The following is a 17,030-nucleotide window of genomic DNA, read 5'->3' as shown; positions in this document are numbered from 1 at the left end:
GTTTAAAGACTCATTGGGATTCTGCGTTTTTCCATGCAAACATTTTTCAAGAAGTTTATCGGAACCAAGGTCTATAAATATTGGTTTGATGGTGTTGCAGACAGCAGCGGGAATACAAATATTTTGTTTATATGAAATTTTGCCAGTCAGTTTGTCAGACTGGAATTTGCACCAAGAATCTTTGGTACGTAAACAAAAATGATGATGATTTTCAGAACGCAAAAATATTTTTATTGTACCACTTGATTCCATAGAGAAGGCTGAACCGGTATGACTGATTTTGCACTTTTTATAATGTAAGGAGTGAAAATCATTATATTCTTCATGATGTGTGTATTTTTTTAACTCCCATATAGAACACAACTTACAAGTTTTTGTTTCTATTTTGTAATCAACATACTTACCATTTTCTACAGCAACAGCTGTTACTAATCCATTGTTTGAGGTGTTTCCACGTTTCTGCCATGATCCATCAAACCCACAAATAATATCTTTAGATGTTTCATTGATTGATGGTAACTCATTTGCTGCATTTGACATGCTTTTGTCAACGAAACTTTGATAGACATCCAACATTATGTGCAATGTGTCATTATAGCAGTTTTTATTCATTGGAGGGTTCATGTTCATAATTCCACAAAATGTTTCTATTGCTGAAAATCCCTTACCCATTTCACGAAATGCAATTACTGTACGAGTGTTTATGTCAAAGCGTTTTCGTCCAACACAATTAATTTTTTTATCCATTTTAGCAGATGAAAAAAAAATCGTTTCCATTCACAATCACTGCAACAAATTTTTAGTCCAATACTTAGGCCATATTTTTTTGAAGAATCAAACTGCAAATTTACTAACTTGTTACATTCTGGGCATTTAAGGACCATTATTGCTTTTTTAAGTAAACCCAAGTTCATAATAAAGTTAAAGTCTTCATTTATCTGTCGAAGTTCATTTACAACTTCTTTGTTGAACAACTTCTTGTAGGATGAGGAACATGGTATGTTTTCAACTGAAGGTATGGCTACGGTTTCATTATTTTTACAGACATTTGTATGTCTGTTTCCATAAAACTTTTTTTTCTTATTTTTGTATAGTCTTTTAGAAGATTGTTTTCTTTTCGTTCGACCCATTACACTTTTATTAAAATAAGATATTTTAAAAATTGACTGATGTATACTACACTATAAACTATTGGTGAACTTATAAAGAGCATAAATTAGCAATAAAGAGTGCTCATTCGCGTATAAATCGAGTCAATAAACAAGAAGTAACTGCTGATTAACAATTTTCATTATAAAAGTTTAGCATGAAACTGTTTTTATCGCTTATTTTATATAGCTTTGATTGCAAAAACCCGTAGCAACCTGGTAAATAAAGCGTTGCTATGGATAAAAATTGATATTGAACAATTTAAAAGCAATTTCAGAGGTATATACTGATTTTTTTATTATAAAGCAAGATAAGATTTCGACTCTACAATAGTTATATTAGCTAAAAAATGTATTTTTGAAAAAATGAATTTTTCAATTTTAATTACTATACTACCACCTTAATCTTATCTTTAATATTGATCAGATATTTGTATTTTGAAACTGCTAGTCCGTTATTTACTAAACTAATTTTGAAGTTGTTGGTCCGTTAGTTACTAAACCGTTTTTAAAACTTTTAATGCAATATGGGGCTCCTGTTCTAAAGTACAGCTAATGTGATTCCATAGTTTTTTTTAGAATTTCAAAACTAATAACTGATTTTCACAATTTTTACTGATTTAATAGTATAATGCAAACATTTATACGGATTTCGCATTACAAGAAAGTACATACAAAAAATTTATGAGCTGTTTAACTTCCAAAACTAGAATCAAGCACTGATAGCTAAAAGTTAATTCAGTTCATATTTTAGTGAAAAGTCTTTACTAGGTACTGCTATGTATGTAAAAGTTTGCACAGCTAAAATAATACGGAAACCAGGTTTCCGTATTATTTTAGCTGTGCAAACTTTATACATACATAGCAGTAACTAAATTAATAATTAAGTTAGACTAAATATCTTATAAATTTCCCACCAACAGTTAACTGACACACCTTAGTATACTAAATATAAATCATTTTAAAACAAAAAATTCAGCAAAAGTCACCTCCAGGACCAAAGTCTCATCAGTTTTCCTCCCAGTATTACCTCCCGTATTCTCTTTTAAAATTGCAAATTGTTCTACAATCAAGAGATGGATGTTTAACCCTAATGAATTTTTGAATTTGGAAAACCGTCCTTACCCACCATCAATTTCAACATAGGATTGAAATTGACATAGATTTAAGTCTGACTTGTTAGAATATCTGAGAGTAGTTGTGGCAGTCACAAAACAACTAGATGTAAATACTCTTGTTGTCGGTGGTGCTGCCGTAGTCAATATGCGTCCAGGAGCCTCTCATACTTTATAAGTCTGTGTTTCGACAATAGCTGTTCCATATTTACCTAAAAAACTTAAAAAAACTTTAAAAAATTGATTTTGTTTGTGATGCATATTGAGAAAACAGCTATAAAAAAGATGTCGTAAAATCTGGAAATAAAAAGTTTTAATTAAGACTGGATTTTAATTAAGACTGGATACAGACTTATCGGTGCTAGAAGTATGTTAACTATTAAACCCTAATAAATTATGGGTTGTTCAAAGCGTCTTTTTAAGCTTGAGATAAATACTAGCTCATGAGATTGCATATTCTATTGGATCACAAAAATCCAGATTGCTACCAGCATATCACGCAAGTTTTGGTTGGGACACTCTTTCTGACATTGGAATTCCAAAATATGGTTGTGACTTGAAATAAATTGGACTACGTCGTAGCCACGGACCATGTTAAAATGACTAGAATATTATTTTTATTATTACTTTTAATATTCCTGTTGCAACGAAAAAAATAAATTTGAATCGTTTGAAACGAGAAAATTAAAATTGAATAGTTGAACTGATGAATATGATGTAATTCATTTTCTTTGCTATACTTCATGCAACGTGTTTAAAAAAAGAGAAAAGATTTAACAGAGTTAATGCTATGTAAATAATTACATTTAGGATTTCTCTGTTATATAGACCGCCATCATAAAAGTTGAATATATGGTTAAATTGGAAATGCCAACAATAAATTCTTTAGCTATTCTGTTGAATTGAGGTATTTATTAAAACCCGTACCCGAAGCCAGCTATTTTGAAATTTAAAATGATAGTTCCTATCACTTGTCCCCACTCAAACTAAGTTTGTCTCATCCCTTCCCCAGTTAAAATAACGCAACAAACTTGTAAATTCTCCCTCCAACCTTTAAATTTTTTTTTTTTTACATTTAATTTATATGTATGTAATTTAATTTTTTGCATTTCTATAGTTCTATGTAAAAATGTATAAATTTACAGTGACTATTCGACCGACCATACAAACAATTTCTTAAAAGATTTGTTTGACCAAATAAAGAAAATAGTCAATTTTAAAATACTTCAATAAATTGGTAGTACTGTGAATATTATGAAGTTTAAGGAAGGCTTAGATTGTTGTCCTGAAAGTTTTATTTTTTTAACATTTTCATTTAATTAAGAATAGGAGGTTTTATGCGATTTTTATCAATCAATGCCAATCAAGTCATAGAACGCGGCTATATCACTTTAATGATAAAAACGTTTGTTGTTTTTTTTAATCGCGGATCAGTAATTCTAATTACTCATTTAACACATAACAAAAACTTTTTTTTTTCCAGTTTTATTGAAATATTGATAGTAACATTAAATTTTTCACAACTAATATCCCAATAATTCTGGTTTGATTTATATCCTGGTAATTAAAGACTCATGTTTACGAATCTTCATATTGATACTGAGAAAAAAAGAGATAAAAACCATGTTTTAAAATTTTAAGATAAGTGATTTTTTTACATGAATAGATTAGCAATAGAAAAATTTCAAATTAATAAAGCAATAAAAAACACATACAATAAATAAACAATAATTAAAATATATATATATATATATATATATATAATTAAGTATACAAAGATGCTTCAAACTACAACATTCGTCAAAAGAAAGCAAGTGAAAATATAAACAAAATAATTTCGTAAAACCGATTTACAAATATGGTCTTATAATCACCTGTTGTCTCTTAATGCACGTAAATATCAAAGTATCAATAAGCAGCCATCCAAAATGTTAACTCAACAAATCGTTAAAATTTATTTTACTTTTTGTTTTTTAATTGTTTAAAAAATGAAAATAAATTTAATTAAAAAATTTACACAAATTTAAAAAAAATTTCAAAAAATTAAAAAACACTTTTAATCCATTGAAAAAGTTAATTTTAACTATATTACTTTTTAAATTAAGTATATATTATATATATATATATATATATATATATATATATATATATATATATATATATATATATATATATATATATATATATATAAACATTATAACATTACTAAAAATATATATAATCAATTTATAAAAATTAAGAAAATATTAAAACCCCTTTAAAAGAATTAAAATACAAAAGCAATACATAATAAAGTTATTACTCACATAACAAAAGGTCATTTAAGGATTACAAAATCTCCCAGAAAATAATATTAATTGAAGAGAAGCATCATAAATTAAGAACAAGAAAGGATGATCAGCTTTAAAAGTTGGAGTTATACGCAAGCATCTGGTTGCAATCAAAACAGCCGTAACAGCCGCTGCTTCAGTTCCTTCTTCTCCTACATCTATAAATGCCTTGTGAAAAATATTCGAAACAAACAAATCATTTGAGCTGCTTATTCCACTTAAATTTGAAACTGACTCGGAAAACAAATCTGTTATTCCCAGTGCCATTAAGCAACTTTTCATGTTGCTACTTGTCGAGAACTTAAATTTAGGTATGTAAACGTCAATCTTTTCTTCACGTGACGTTCTCCACATTTCAAGTTTGCTCAAGAACATTTTTGACGGAAGCAATTTCTCTTCCAGAGCATGCAATCCATCAATTTCCTTGGGTAAGATAATCATCATCTCTAGAGAATTACCCTTATAAGGTAAAGTCAAAATTTGTGAGTCAAACTCTTCATCATAACATAATTTGTAATTATTTTGCTGGTACATCATTGGTACGTTTACAGAAGACTTTTTCGAAATATAAAAAGTAGTAAGTGTAGTATTTTGATTTTTAAAAGCGTGCTTCCATAATGCATTAAAATAAATTGCATTAGTAACAACCATTCGAGTATTTACAGAAATGTCCTGATTCGTGATGACGTTATTTATTTTCCCGTGAGTTTTCATATCTACCCATTGGTTAATAATATCAACAGCAAGTTGAGGATTACCAATAAAATCAACATTTTTTATTTCGGCGTCATAAAACGTGCCTAATATTTTGCAGAAATCATTTTCAATAGTAAAATTGTTGTTAACCCAGATACGATTGCCTACATCTACAATGACACCATTGTCGTGGATGCTTGCAATTCTTTCAAAAATCTGAAAGAAAAAAACACTAATAAGTTAAAAAGTATTGAAGTATAAAAAAGGAACGTCGATTGAAGTAAAGATGGAGTTGACATTAGTACCTTTTTAAAATCAGAATGAACATCGACACTTTCTGGATCACCAACACATTTCATCACCAATTTCATCTGATCAGCTGTATTCTTACGAGAGCCACAATAAACAATGGACAATGCAGCATATATACTGAAAGGTGAAAAAAAAAGGTTGTCTGTATCTTTCACGCCTTTTACTATCTGATCATACAATTCCCATGAAAATTGATTTATTGACACATGCGTCATTTTTATAAAAATAATATTTTGTTAGCTAAAAAACACAAAATACTCATTATCTCATATAAATGTTTATGTCAGTATATTTAATATTTTAAACATATTTATATGTATTTAAAATTAAATATTGCTTTGATAATTTTCAGTTTTTTCTTTGTAAGTGTTATGTAGATATGTTAACTTTATTATAAAAACATTTTTTAAAACTATAATTCAAGTAACTCAGTAAAGTAAAACTAATTTAAATAAATCAAAGACTACATATTTGGGTGTCTTCCATAAATTACGTACTACGTACGTAATTTATGGAAGACACCCAAATATATAGTTATATAGGTTGTTAGTTTATTAATTCACAGAGAACTGACGAATTAAAAGTTTTTTTGTTTTTAATGTTTTGAAAATTTCGTGCGTTGGAGAAGGGGGAGGGTATTCGATTTTGTAATAAATAATGCATACCTACGCAGAGGGGAGAGGATCGCTGAAAGCATGCAAGTGCGTAAAAGGAGTCCTGGTTAACAAGAGGAAAACCTTACTTAGCCATGATCTAATCCTCATAAAAAGAAAACACTTTCTTATAAAATTGAAAGTGAAGTATAAAGGAAATGATTACAACCTTATTTTATGACTTAAAAAATACTAAAAAAAATAAATTAATAAAAATAATAAACAAAAAAAAAGGTTTATCAAATTATATAACAATACCAGTCATAAAATAAATAACATAAATATTTTTATAGTAAATAATAATCATAAAAAAACACTTTTTTATTTAAAGCTATGAAATATTAAAAATATTAATTTCTTAAAGAAACTTTTTAAATATAATTAACTTTTACATACCAAACTCATTCTAAAAGAAAATTTAAAAACACTATAAATACAAAAATGCTATTAAATATACAACCAACAAATCATAATAAAAAAATCAAAATATAGACTTGGAGCATTAAACTTCAAAGATTTGCGGTTAAAGTTCCAATTTAGGTGATATGCGATTAACCATTGTTGCATGATACTTTGTAACCTAAGAAAAAAAATTAAAGTTATAAAATAATAACAATCAAATAAAATTGAGTTTTTTGCTATTTTTCAGAAAATACTTTCAGAGATAAACATAACGACAATGACGAGAAATGATAAGAAAAAAATAATAATAAGGAAAGATGACAGATAATTGATGGAACAACTACAGACAAATGATAACATAGGATTTATACCAAATTTTAATTTTATTAATATAGTTTATTAACATTTTATAATGGGCACAGGTATTGTGATTCATTTTGGCAACTACAATCTACCAGCAAAACAGGTATCAGTATCTGTTTAAAAGTTTATTTAAAGCAAATCAATTACTGTCTAAGGTCCTACTACAGTACTGCTAAAATAATTGTGGATTTTTTTAATGTTTAATACTTTTGCTTTATTTTCATGAATAAGTATGTCATAAAAACGTATTTAACATCTCTTACACACCAAACATTTCAGTACCTAGTTTAGCCACCTTCAACTAATTTTAGGGCACTAACATAGTTAACATAGACAAAAACGAACTTTGACGCAGTGTGGATCTTATACTTGCAGTTGTTTACATAAATTCACAATCGGATTTATGTGTGGAAAGATTCCAAACCGTTTAAGTACTTTTATAGAATTTTTCACAAACCACTCCTTCAAGTTTTTCAGAGAAGCATCTTTGGCATCTTGTGATCTTCTCATATTTAAAATCATATTGTGCATAATTTTACATTTTAGCCAAAATAAAATGTTCAGAAATTGCTTAAAAAAATGTGTCTGTATCCTTACTATGCTATTCTTCTGCCAAGGTTTTTGCCCTACACATATTGCTGTGCCTTCATTCACTCTGTCAACCTAATCTATCAAATGCTGCATTGATTTTCAGACAAGCTTCTTTGTTACCCCTATGAAATGTCCCATGAACCACATGGAGGCCACATGTGATTCATGGGACAGTTTACACTGGGTCAACTCATAGAGATTTGAATTAATTTAGGCAATAATAAATCATTAACCACTGCATTGAAGTTGTCTTTCAGTTAATTTGCAGTTGAATACCCCAAAAAGACAGACAAGAAGTAACAAATAATAAATTTATATTCTTCTATATCCAAAAAGCAGACACATTTATTCACTTTGCTTTACTACTCCATTGAGTGCCTTGTCAAACATTATGCACAGAAATTGCATTTCAAAATATTTTGCAGAAGAGCATCATGATAGTAGAGGGAAATATTATGAGTAAAATTTTTGTCTTTCCATGCTTGAATTGTTTAGCTGTTATTATATGTCAGAAAATATTTCTTGAAGTGTTTTTCCTATATTAATACAAGACCTATAAAATTCATGGAAGGATACAACTCATAAAGCCCACTTAATTTCTACTTTTTTGACATTATCTTATATATCATAGCTATTAACTATTTTCTGAATGCTTGCAGGACTTATATCGCTTAATGTACAAGAACTGTCACTAATACTACTGTTCCTGATTGGCTTGTATCTTTAACAATACTGTTTGAAGCTACTACTTTGATATTTACTGAATAAAGAACTGACAACTGATTCCTATACAAACTAACACTATTAGCATGCTTTTCACTCTTTTTGTGACTTTTTACAGAAGTTTCTTTTAGCTAAAACCAATCAGCGTGAACACTTCACACTTATTTATTTAGCCACTCTTTGCTGAAGTAACATTGTTTTGAAAATTTTTTTATATATTTATTTTCTAAAAAAAAAAAAAAAAACACATTTATATAAGTACAACAGAAATTCCTAATTTTGTTGTTTTTTAGGAATTTAAATCTATGAATATAAACTCAAAACAAACGCTATGTATATTCATAGCACTAATTACTATAACAACTAAAAGAAGTTTCGAAGGCGTTCAGTAAAAATACTACAGTAATATACTTAAACAAACATTTTAACTAATAACAATATAAAAAAATTTTTGAATATTTTATTCACTTTTATACATTTAAACATTTACCCATCTGAATTACCCGTCTGAATTACCCGTCTGAATTACCCGTCTGAATTAGGCAAAAAAAATGACTACAACAAGTTGAATAACTTTTGATCTTGACTTTTGATATCGGCAAAATTCATTTAAAAACACAATCAGAAAATTATAAACATTTTTTTATCAGAACTAAAATTGGTGCATTTAATTGTTTGTTCTTCATAAGATAAAATAATGCTTTCCAGTGTTGCTGCTATTATAAAACAACAAATTTTTTTAATGTATTAAAATTCACAATCAAAATAATCAAAATAAAATAAAAACTTTCTCCAATATTAACAGCAGTTGCAACCAACAAATAATTATTTTTGACATAATTTACAACTTTCCTAACTTTTCCAGGTTTTCTGATTGCTGGCCGCTGGATCAATATAGTTTTATTTTTTTAATAAAAAAATACAGATAATATCGATATAGTTTTACTAAAAATTATATATGAAACAAAAATACAATATACATATAAATAGAGAATACAATGGTATACCGGGTATAACGAGATACTGGACAAAATTTTTAAAAATCCAGTATAAAAAGGTTTAAGTACCGATAGTATTTTAGTATTTCAGTCATTGCTTTTTTAATCATTATTTTAAACAATATTTTTAACCTTCATTAATTATTTTTTTAAATTAATTAGTATTTATATAAAATAAATAATATTAAGGAATATTTTAAAGTGAACCAACATTTTTGTAAATATTAAAATGTACTTATATTTGGAATGCATCACAATATTTGCAAGTTGCATTTTTTAGTCTTTTTCGGTTTTCATTAATTTTAACTGCATTCTGCAGTTAAAATTAATGAAAACCGAAAAAGACTAAAAAATGAAAAATGGAAATTGAAAATGATTAATGAAAATTAAGATAAATTAATTAAGAATAATTCTATTTGTAAACAAATGACCTATAATGGTGTCAGAAAAAAATCAGAACGTGCTGGCAATATAATAATGCCTAAAAAAGAAAACGTAGCTTTTTGAAGAGGAAGGTGTGCAAGGTAAATATCTCCAACAGGTTTACAATACTATTTTAAAAGTTTAGCCCAACTAGGGTTGCATTTGAATGGGCGCTTTCTGCTGTCGGTGTAAATTTAAATATAATTAAAATTTAATTTTAACTTGAATCTTTGTGATTTGTAAATTTACTTACTTTGTTTTTAAAAAAATTATTTTTTTTGAATACCAGTTTTAACACCAGTATTATATTTTCATAATATTAAAATATCGGCATTGATTTTTCATCCGGTTCTGGATACCCTACATATAAATAAATTATTTCACAATTTTAATGAAAATGTTTTTTAGAAAAATTAATTATAACTTAATGATATCTAAAAAAATTCCCGCTTAAACTATATAAAAAGCCAATTTAAATAATACAATTTATAAGAGTTTTGGCGTTAAACCATTTACATTTTTAATGTAAATGGTTTAACTCATAGGTAAAATCGCCATTTCATATATAAAATACAAAAAGCATAACGGTACTATAACGAGGCATGCATAATTAATAAAAGATACGATACACTTAATTACCAAACTTTTGATAACATAATGTCCACTATGCAACATTTTGCTTCTGTTTGATTATATGCTCAAAAAGCGTTAAAATCTTTTTAACTAGTAGAACCACTAATTGTCGGGATTTTATAGCTATTTGCTTTAACAAAAACAAAAGTCAACTGTCTTTTTTTATGTGCTATTAAAATTGTACGGCATTACTTAAAACATGTTATGTTAAGACAGTTTTATTTAAAGACAGTTTTAAAAAACATAACATAATATGACACTTTAAACAAATTATTAACCTATAAATTTACAATGTTAAATATTTTAAAGCTTTAACACGATATTTTGAAACCAACACAACATTCTGATACTAAAATTAAAGTTTAATTATTTCATAATTTATTTATTAGAATTAAAACTTACAAGTTACTAAATGATTTATATACTATTTTAAAATAAAAATCTTTCAAGATACAGGGAGTTTAGCATGGACAGGGAGCAAATAAACAAAACAAGATAATACTTAAACAAACCAGAAGTTCTATATCATTAAATTGAAAATGTTTATGATTTTCTGTGTTATTTTATTATTAAGTAGAAAATTATATTATTATCAAGTAGAAAAAATAATTCAAACCATTTTTACATTTTTTTAAACAACAAACGAACCCTGATCACATTTACACAACCGCACTGTAGTTATACCACCATTATACTTGACATAACAAGCATAAGTAACAAGTGTTGACAACGTTTATTCTTGTTACAGAAGTAGTTATTGTAGTTATACCACAATTATATTTGACATTTAACAAGTTTCAGTAACAAGTCTTTTTTTATTTGTTTTTGTTTTTTATTTTTTTTATTTTTGTTTTAGGTGTCTAAAGACCTAACAGTCTTGTCACAGAGCACTGAAGAAGAGTGTTTAACTAGGAAGTTTATGCCTCCTTCCTTACCAATGATGTGAAATATGCCCAGAGCTTGTTTCAACCCTGGATTTTTTGCTTCTAAAGCGAGCGCTCTAACCACTGCACCACAACTGCTTTGATGTTGCAACCTGCTTCTGTAACAACACAAAGAAAACATAACATCAACATTTTTTACTGATACTTGTTAAATGTCAAGTATAATGGTGGTATAGTGTAGTTGTGTAAATGTGATCAGGTTTCATTTGATGGTTAAAAAATACAAAAATGCTGCAAGTTATTTTCTACTTACTTTAGTGCAAGTATAAATGTTATATGAATTGCATTACGTTAAAGAAGCAGAATAGTAAGTGACCAGGGTTGAAATTTGATCAAGTTTGATAAAATATAGTCGTCGCCGGGTTTATGACCGGGGTTGCATAAACATGTATACATCCTATAGTATATATTTTTTATTCAAAATTCATGTTATATTTTGTATATTTATGCATATATAAACACCATTATGATCAACATGATCATCATCATCATTATCATCATCAGACTTTTGCCATCTGCTTTTATGCTGTTTTTCTAATATAAACAATCTAGAGCATTTTCTTTCCTTAACTAAAGCTCATTCATACAATATGTAAGGCACTCTTTGCAAGTTTTATTACTTCTACCACTACTATTTTCTCCAGAAGGTGCTACCTTTCTACATGCTGATACCTAAATCACTTTAATTTTCTCTAACAAACATTGTTTGATATCTCCTTTTATTGTCTTCATAGAGTCACACGACGCATCCATCTGATCGTTTTCTCTTTTGGCAAATACTACACCATACAAATACTAAAGTTTATATAAACATGTAAGGATATTGTATGCCAGCATCTGAATAAATAGCAAACATATATGTTTATATCCATATTATTTATGCATATATGTGCATCTTGGAAGCTTTTATTCCTTCTAAAATAAAAGTTTGAAATTTTTATTCCTTCTCTTCAATTCAAGTCAAGCCTTATTCTACTCAACATTTCCTACCATCTTGAGCAGTTATTAGGTTATCCTGCTACTGGTAACATGTAACCCAATACAATCTGCTTCATATCCTACTGCCTTGTCAGATATGCCTTTATTAGGTAATGGCTAGGAGATGCCAACTTTGACTTAAAACACCCCCTGCCTTGGGGCTTTTGGTTGAGTAAAGGCTAGAGATGGTGTCTTGATAAAAATACTCATCTTGGGCAGATGTTAAATGCATCCGACTAATGTCTTGTAGAAGGCCTCCTAGGCAAAGACTAAAGGGGTAAACAGATTCTGTCTGTTAAACAGTCTCGCACCTCTTCTTCATCTATTAGGCTGGCGCAGATGTATTTTTAATACATTGTTTTCAGTTTAGGATGCTGAATGCTTGATTTTCTTGACTCAATGCATTGGTTTTGCTAGTGTCTCATTCTATTATCTCCTAATGAGAGTACAGCTCTAAAACTCAGTTTTATGGTTCTGAGGCCAGCTGGTAGTCAGGTTTCTCGAACTCTGTGATAGCTCTCAGAGAGGCTGATTCCATCAGCAGCTGAAAAATATCAAAGTATTAACAGTGCCATGTTGCGCATGGATGGTATCCATGTTTGATCGAGCCCTTTGTTACGGCTTTAGGTTTATTAATAGTAACCAGAATAAAAAGCAATCTGACTCATCTAATTACTGTCCCATTAGTCATCTTTCTATCATAAGCAAGGTTTTTGAATCCTTACTTAACAAACACTTAATCTCTCAACTTGAATCTAATAACTTACTTCCTGATCATCAATATAGATTTTATCGTGCATTAGATAAAAGTGGAGAGGTTAAGGCTATCACTCTTGACATTTCTAAAGCTCTTGATAAAGTTTGGCATGCTGATCTTCTCCAAAAGCTTTCTTCTTACGTGTATCTGGTAACATCTTTAAGATTATTGAATCCTTCCTTTCCAATCATAATATGAAAGTTGTCCTTGATGGACAGCACTTTTCTTCTTATTCTGTAACTTCTGCTACAGCATGGGGCTCACAGTGGCTGGTGAACTTTAATTCAGATGAAACTCAATTTTTTTCAGCCAATAATATCGCAATAATTCAGATCTTCCTATATTTATGAACGGTAATGTACTCGATGAGTTATCTACCTTTCATCTTCTAGGATTAACTCTTACTTCCGATCTTTCTTGGAAACCATATATCAAATCCATCGCAAAAAATTAGCATCTGCTAAGGTTGCATCACTTTATCGAGCTCAACACTTTCTTACTCTAGAATCTATTTTTTATCTCTATAAATCTCAAATGTTGGACCTGCTCTTGTAGCCAACCTCCAACCATTATCACATCATCGTAATGTTGCTTCTCTTTCACTTTTCTACATAATGGGCACTATAATGATACTATAATGGGCACTGCTCTAAAGAGCTAGCATCTCTTGTGCCAAATCTCTTGTACCAAAATTCATTCTAGTGTTACTTGTCATTCAATTAAGTCTCATCCTTTTTCTGTGATTGTTCCTAAGTACTCCAAAAACTCTTATTCCTTAAGTTTTTTTCCTCGAACATCTGTTTTTTGGAATTCACTTCCTTAATCTTGCTTTCTTGATTCATATAATAATCAATCCTTTAAGTCGTCTGTCAATCGTTATCTTGCTCCACAATCTTCATCTTTTCTCTTCCAGTAACTTCCAACTCTAATTAGCGGTTACTTGCAGCCTTGTTGGAAGCGAAGAGTTTAAAAAAAAAAAAAAGTTGCTTCATTAAACCATAATCATTATTTTAATCTTTTTTACAAGAACACCTCTCTTGATAACAAATGTTTTTTTATTATTGCAAGAAGCCAATGTAAAAAGGTCCTGCAAGATGCTAAGCTCTGTTACTCTTAGTTAAATCTTACTAAATCTTTGTATCTTATTTCTGATGTTAGGTTCTAGAGACTTTTGGAAAGTCTTCAACAGTGTCATTAACTAAAGTAAGTCTAACATTTAATCACTACTTCATGGGTCTGATCTTTTTACTTCTCCATAGAATAGGGCAGAGTTATTTGGAAAGAACTTTTGCTCCAATTTGATTTTTGAATCTAATGGCCATATTCTTCCTGTCATACCAGTTAAACAGATTAACCCATTGTTCAACATCCAACTCACTCTGGTTTTCAATGATAAAGTTAATTCTGAATGAAACACTTCTACAGTTTGTGCCTCAGACAAGATTTCCATTATAGTCTTAAAAAAGTGTTATACAGAACTCTCTTCAATTTTTGCTATTAAAAAGTGCTAAATAAGTGGTCCCAATTTTTAAAAATTCTAGAAAACACTTTCCAACTATCCTACCTCTCTAACTATCCTATGATTAGTTTTCACTGTTACTAGTTTTTTTATATAAAGCTTTTGAGATTAATAAAGTTATTCTTGAAGGCCTGCACTCTTCATCATTTCAAATAACTTTAAGGGTACCACAAAGTTCTATCTTTGCTCCTGTATTGTTTCTTATCTACAATAACAATCTTCATGAAAATTTTACATCTAAAGTGGCTCTATTTGCTGACAACTCAACTTTATATTTTTGTGTTATCAAAAAGCCTTCACTTTTTGATTGCTTAGAACAAGCAGCTGATTTTTAATCTGATCTCTCTTCTGTAACAGCCTAAGGCTTGCAGTGTCTTGTGGATTTTAAGTCTGGACTTAAAATGAACAATTTTTGTTAGACAACAAAACTCATTTATTTACTGTAAAAAAATGTTCCAATATTGTTGGTATTCCTATATTGATGAATAACAACCCTCTTATTCTCAGACAAAGTCTAAAAGCACATTTTTAATGTAATTATACCTGCTATATCTGCCAAGCTTGAGCAATTTCCGAATTGTTGGCCTCTGTTGCTTACTAAAGCAGAAGCAATTAAAATGTCTAACAAACAAGTAATCCTTTTATAAAATTAGCCAGGAAGAGTTTTTTCATTAAAAACAAGAAATAAACCTAATAGAAATTTTTATTTATTTTCCCTTACCTCAACTCCTAATTATTAAACACCCACCCACAACTACTTCCTAACTTAGAATTACCAACGATGATATTAAGCGAAACCGTTTGATAGAAAAACAAATAATAATACAAACATGATTACATTAGAATTATGGACTTCTCACTTAAAAAAGACAAGCAAACTAGCAAACACATTGTCATTGCACTTTACACTTCAAATTACACAAATACACATAACAAACACTACAAGCAGAGATTTTATAACAAATAAAAATTAAAATACAATAAACAAATAAATTAAAAAAGCCATACATGTCTTTGATACTCTTCAAGTTTTAACTTAGCATGGTTATATTCTTCTGAAAGTCTTTCTCCTTGATTGTGTATACGATTATGAAGGTTTGTAGATTCATTCTGCCAGAAAATTAACTTATCTATTCCAGTTTGAAAGTAACGCAATTCATTCTGAATAAAATCAGATTAAATTAATTAGTTGCACTAGTTGAAAGCTTTGAAAAACATACTTTTACTAAAAAAAAAACATACTTTTACTAGCAGAAACACATACTTTTGGTAGCAGAAACACGTACTTTAACTAGCAGAAATACATACTTTTTGTAACAAAAACACATACTTTTAGTAACAGAAACACATACTTTTACTAGCTGAAACACATACTATTGCATTCATAGAGAGTGACTAAACAGAGCCTCATTTAAATTTCTTATTCACGTTGTTATAATAACAGAATATAATATAAAATATAATAGAAAAAGTTTGATATGAAGATAAATAATTTTTTTTTTAATTATCTTTTACTGTTTTTTCTGGTCTACTTTGAAGGTAAAAAAAAAAGATTTTTATTCTTTTTTAAATTGTATTTGCATTTACAACAATGCATATACAATATTGGTGAAAATACAAATCAATTACTAAGTACCAGGAGGATTTTTTTATGATTATTTTTTATTTTGATAAGATTTTGAGTGTATTTTTATTATTTCCTTTGCATTATAATTTTTATTTTAATTAAGTATTATAAAAAGTTTTTTTGAATAGCAATTTTTAATGGATTTTTAATTACTTTGTAACCTTTATACTGAAAAATTTTATATTGGTCATTTTAAACTGATGATGAACTTTGTAAGTTTGAAACATGTATTTTAAACTAAAAAGTGTTTTTTATTTCACTAAAATAACAATATCATTTGTGCTCACCAGACCTTTCAGGTGTATATATATATATATATATACATATATATATATATATATATATATATATATATATATATATATATATATATATATATATATATATATATATATATATATATATATATATAATATTGCAAAATTTTATCTGCTAAAGTTGCCTCTCTTTATTAGGTTCACGATTTCCTTTCTCCCGATTCAATCCTCTACCTCTACAAACCTCTTATTTGTCCCTGTGAATATTGTTGTCATAGTCTGGTTCTTCTTATGATGCTCTTTCTCTTTTAAACAAATTTTAAAAATACATTGTAAATGTAGTTGTACCTACTCTGGCTGCCAAGCTTGAGCCTCTGGTCCTAGAGGTTTAATCTCTTTTTCTATCAACCAAAACTAAATCTTGCTTGGTTTGTCATCAGCAAAGTCACATCCTTTTAGTGTACCTGTCCTTTCATGATCTAAAAACTTTTATTAACCTATTATTTCTCTTCGCACATCAATGCTTTGGAGCTCTCTCCTATCTTCATGCTTTTCTGATTC

At 28.5% G+C, this 17,030-nt stretch overlaps 2 protein-coding genes across 3 annotated transcripts in view; both read right to left on the bottom strand.

Annotated features, from left to right (window-relative positions):
• Positions 1-4,583: 4,583 nt before the first annotated feature.
• Positions 4,584-5,874, bottom strand: LOC100204936 (serpin B6). Its single transcript, XM_065793386.1, has 2 exons — positions 5,595-5,874; positions 4,584-5,505 (listed from the first exon to the last, which is right to left on the bottom strand). The coding sequence occupies exons 1-2, from the start codon at positions 5,814-5,816 to the stop codon at positions 4,585-4,587; spliced, it is 1,143 nt and encodes a 380-aa protein (XP_065649458.1). The 5' UTR covers positions 5,817-5,874; the 3' UTR covers position 4,584.
• A 730-nt stretch (positions 5,875-6,604) lies between these two features.
• The window catches only part of LOC100201311 (alpha-2-macroglobulin receptor-associated protein), a 33,045-nt gene continuing 22,619 nt past the window's right edge, over positions 6,605-17,030 (bottom strand). For both annotated transcript variants that reach the window (XM_065793385.1, XM_065793384.1), the window contains 2 exons: positions 15,594-15,746; positions 6,605-6,834 (listed from right to left, as the gene is read on the bottom strand). In XM_065793385.1, the coding sequence (XP_065649457.1) occupies positions 6,778-6,834; positions 15,594-15,746 (210 nt within the window). In that variant the 3' untranslated portion in view covers positions 6,605-6,777. The remainder of the gene's footprint in view (positions 6,835-15,593; positions 15,747-17,030) is intronic.

The sequence above is a fragment of the Hydra vulgaris genome, chromosome 03 (assembly GCF_038396675.1).
Source record: "Hydra vulgaris chromosome 03, alternate assembly HydraT2T_AEP".
Lineage (NCBI taxonomy): Eukaryota > Metazoa > Cnidaria > Hydrozoa > Anthoathecata > Hydridae > Hydra > Hydra vulgaris.
The sequence above is the reverse complement of the archived record's forward strand: the minus strand, read 5'-3'. Positions and strand labels throughout refer to the sequence as shown.

Coding starts and splice junctions, on each gene's coding strand:
- LOC100204936 (XM_065793386.1), bottom strand. CDS start 5,816: ATGACGCATGTGTCAATAAATCAATTTTCATGGGAATTGTATGATCAG. Junction 5,506..5,594: donor TTCATTCTGATTTTAAAAAG/GTACTAATGTCA, acceptor TTTTTCTTTCAG/ATTTTTGAAAGAATTGCAAG.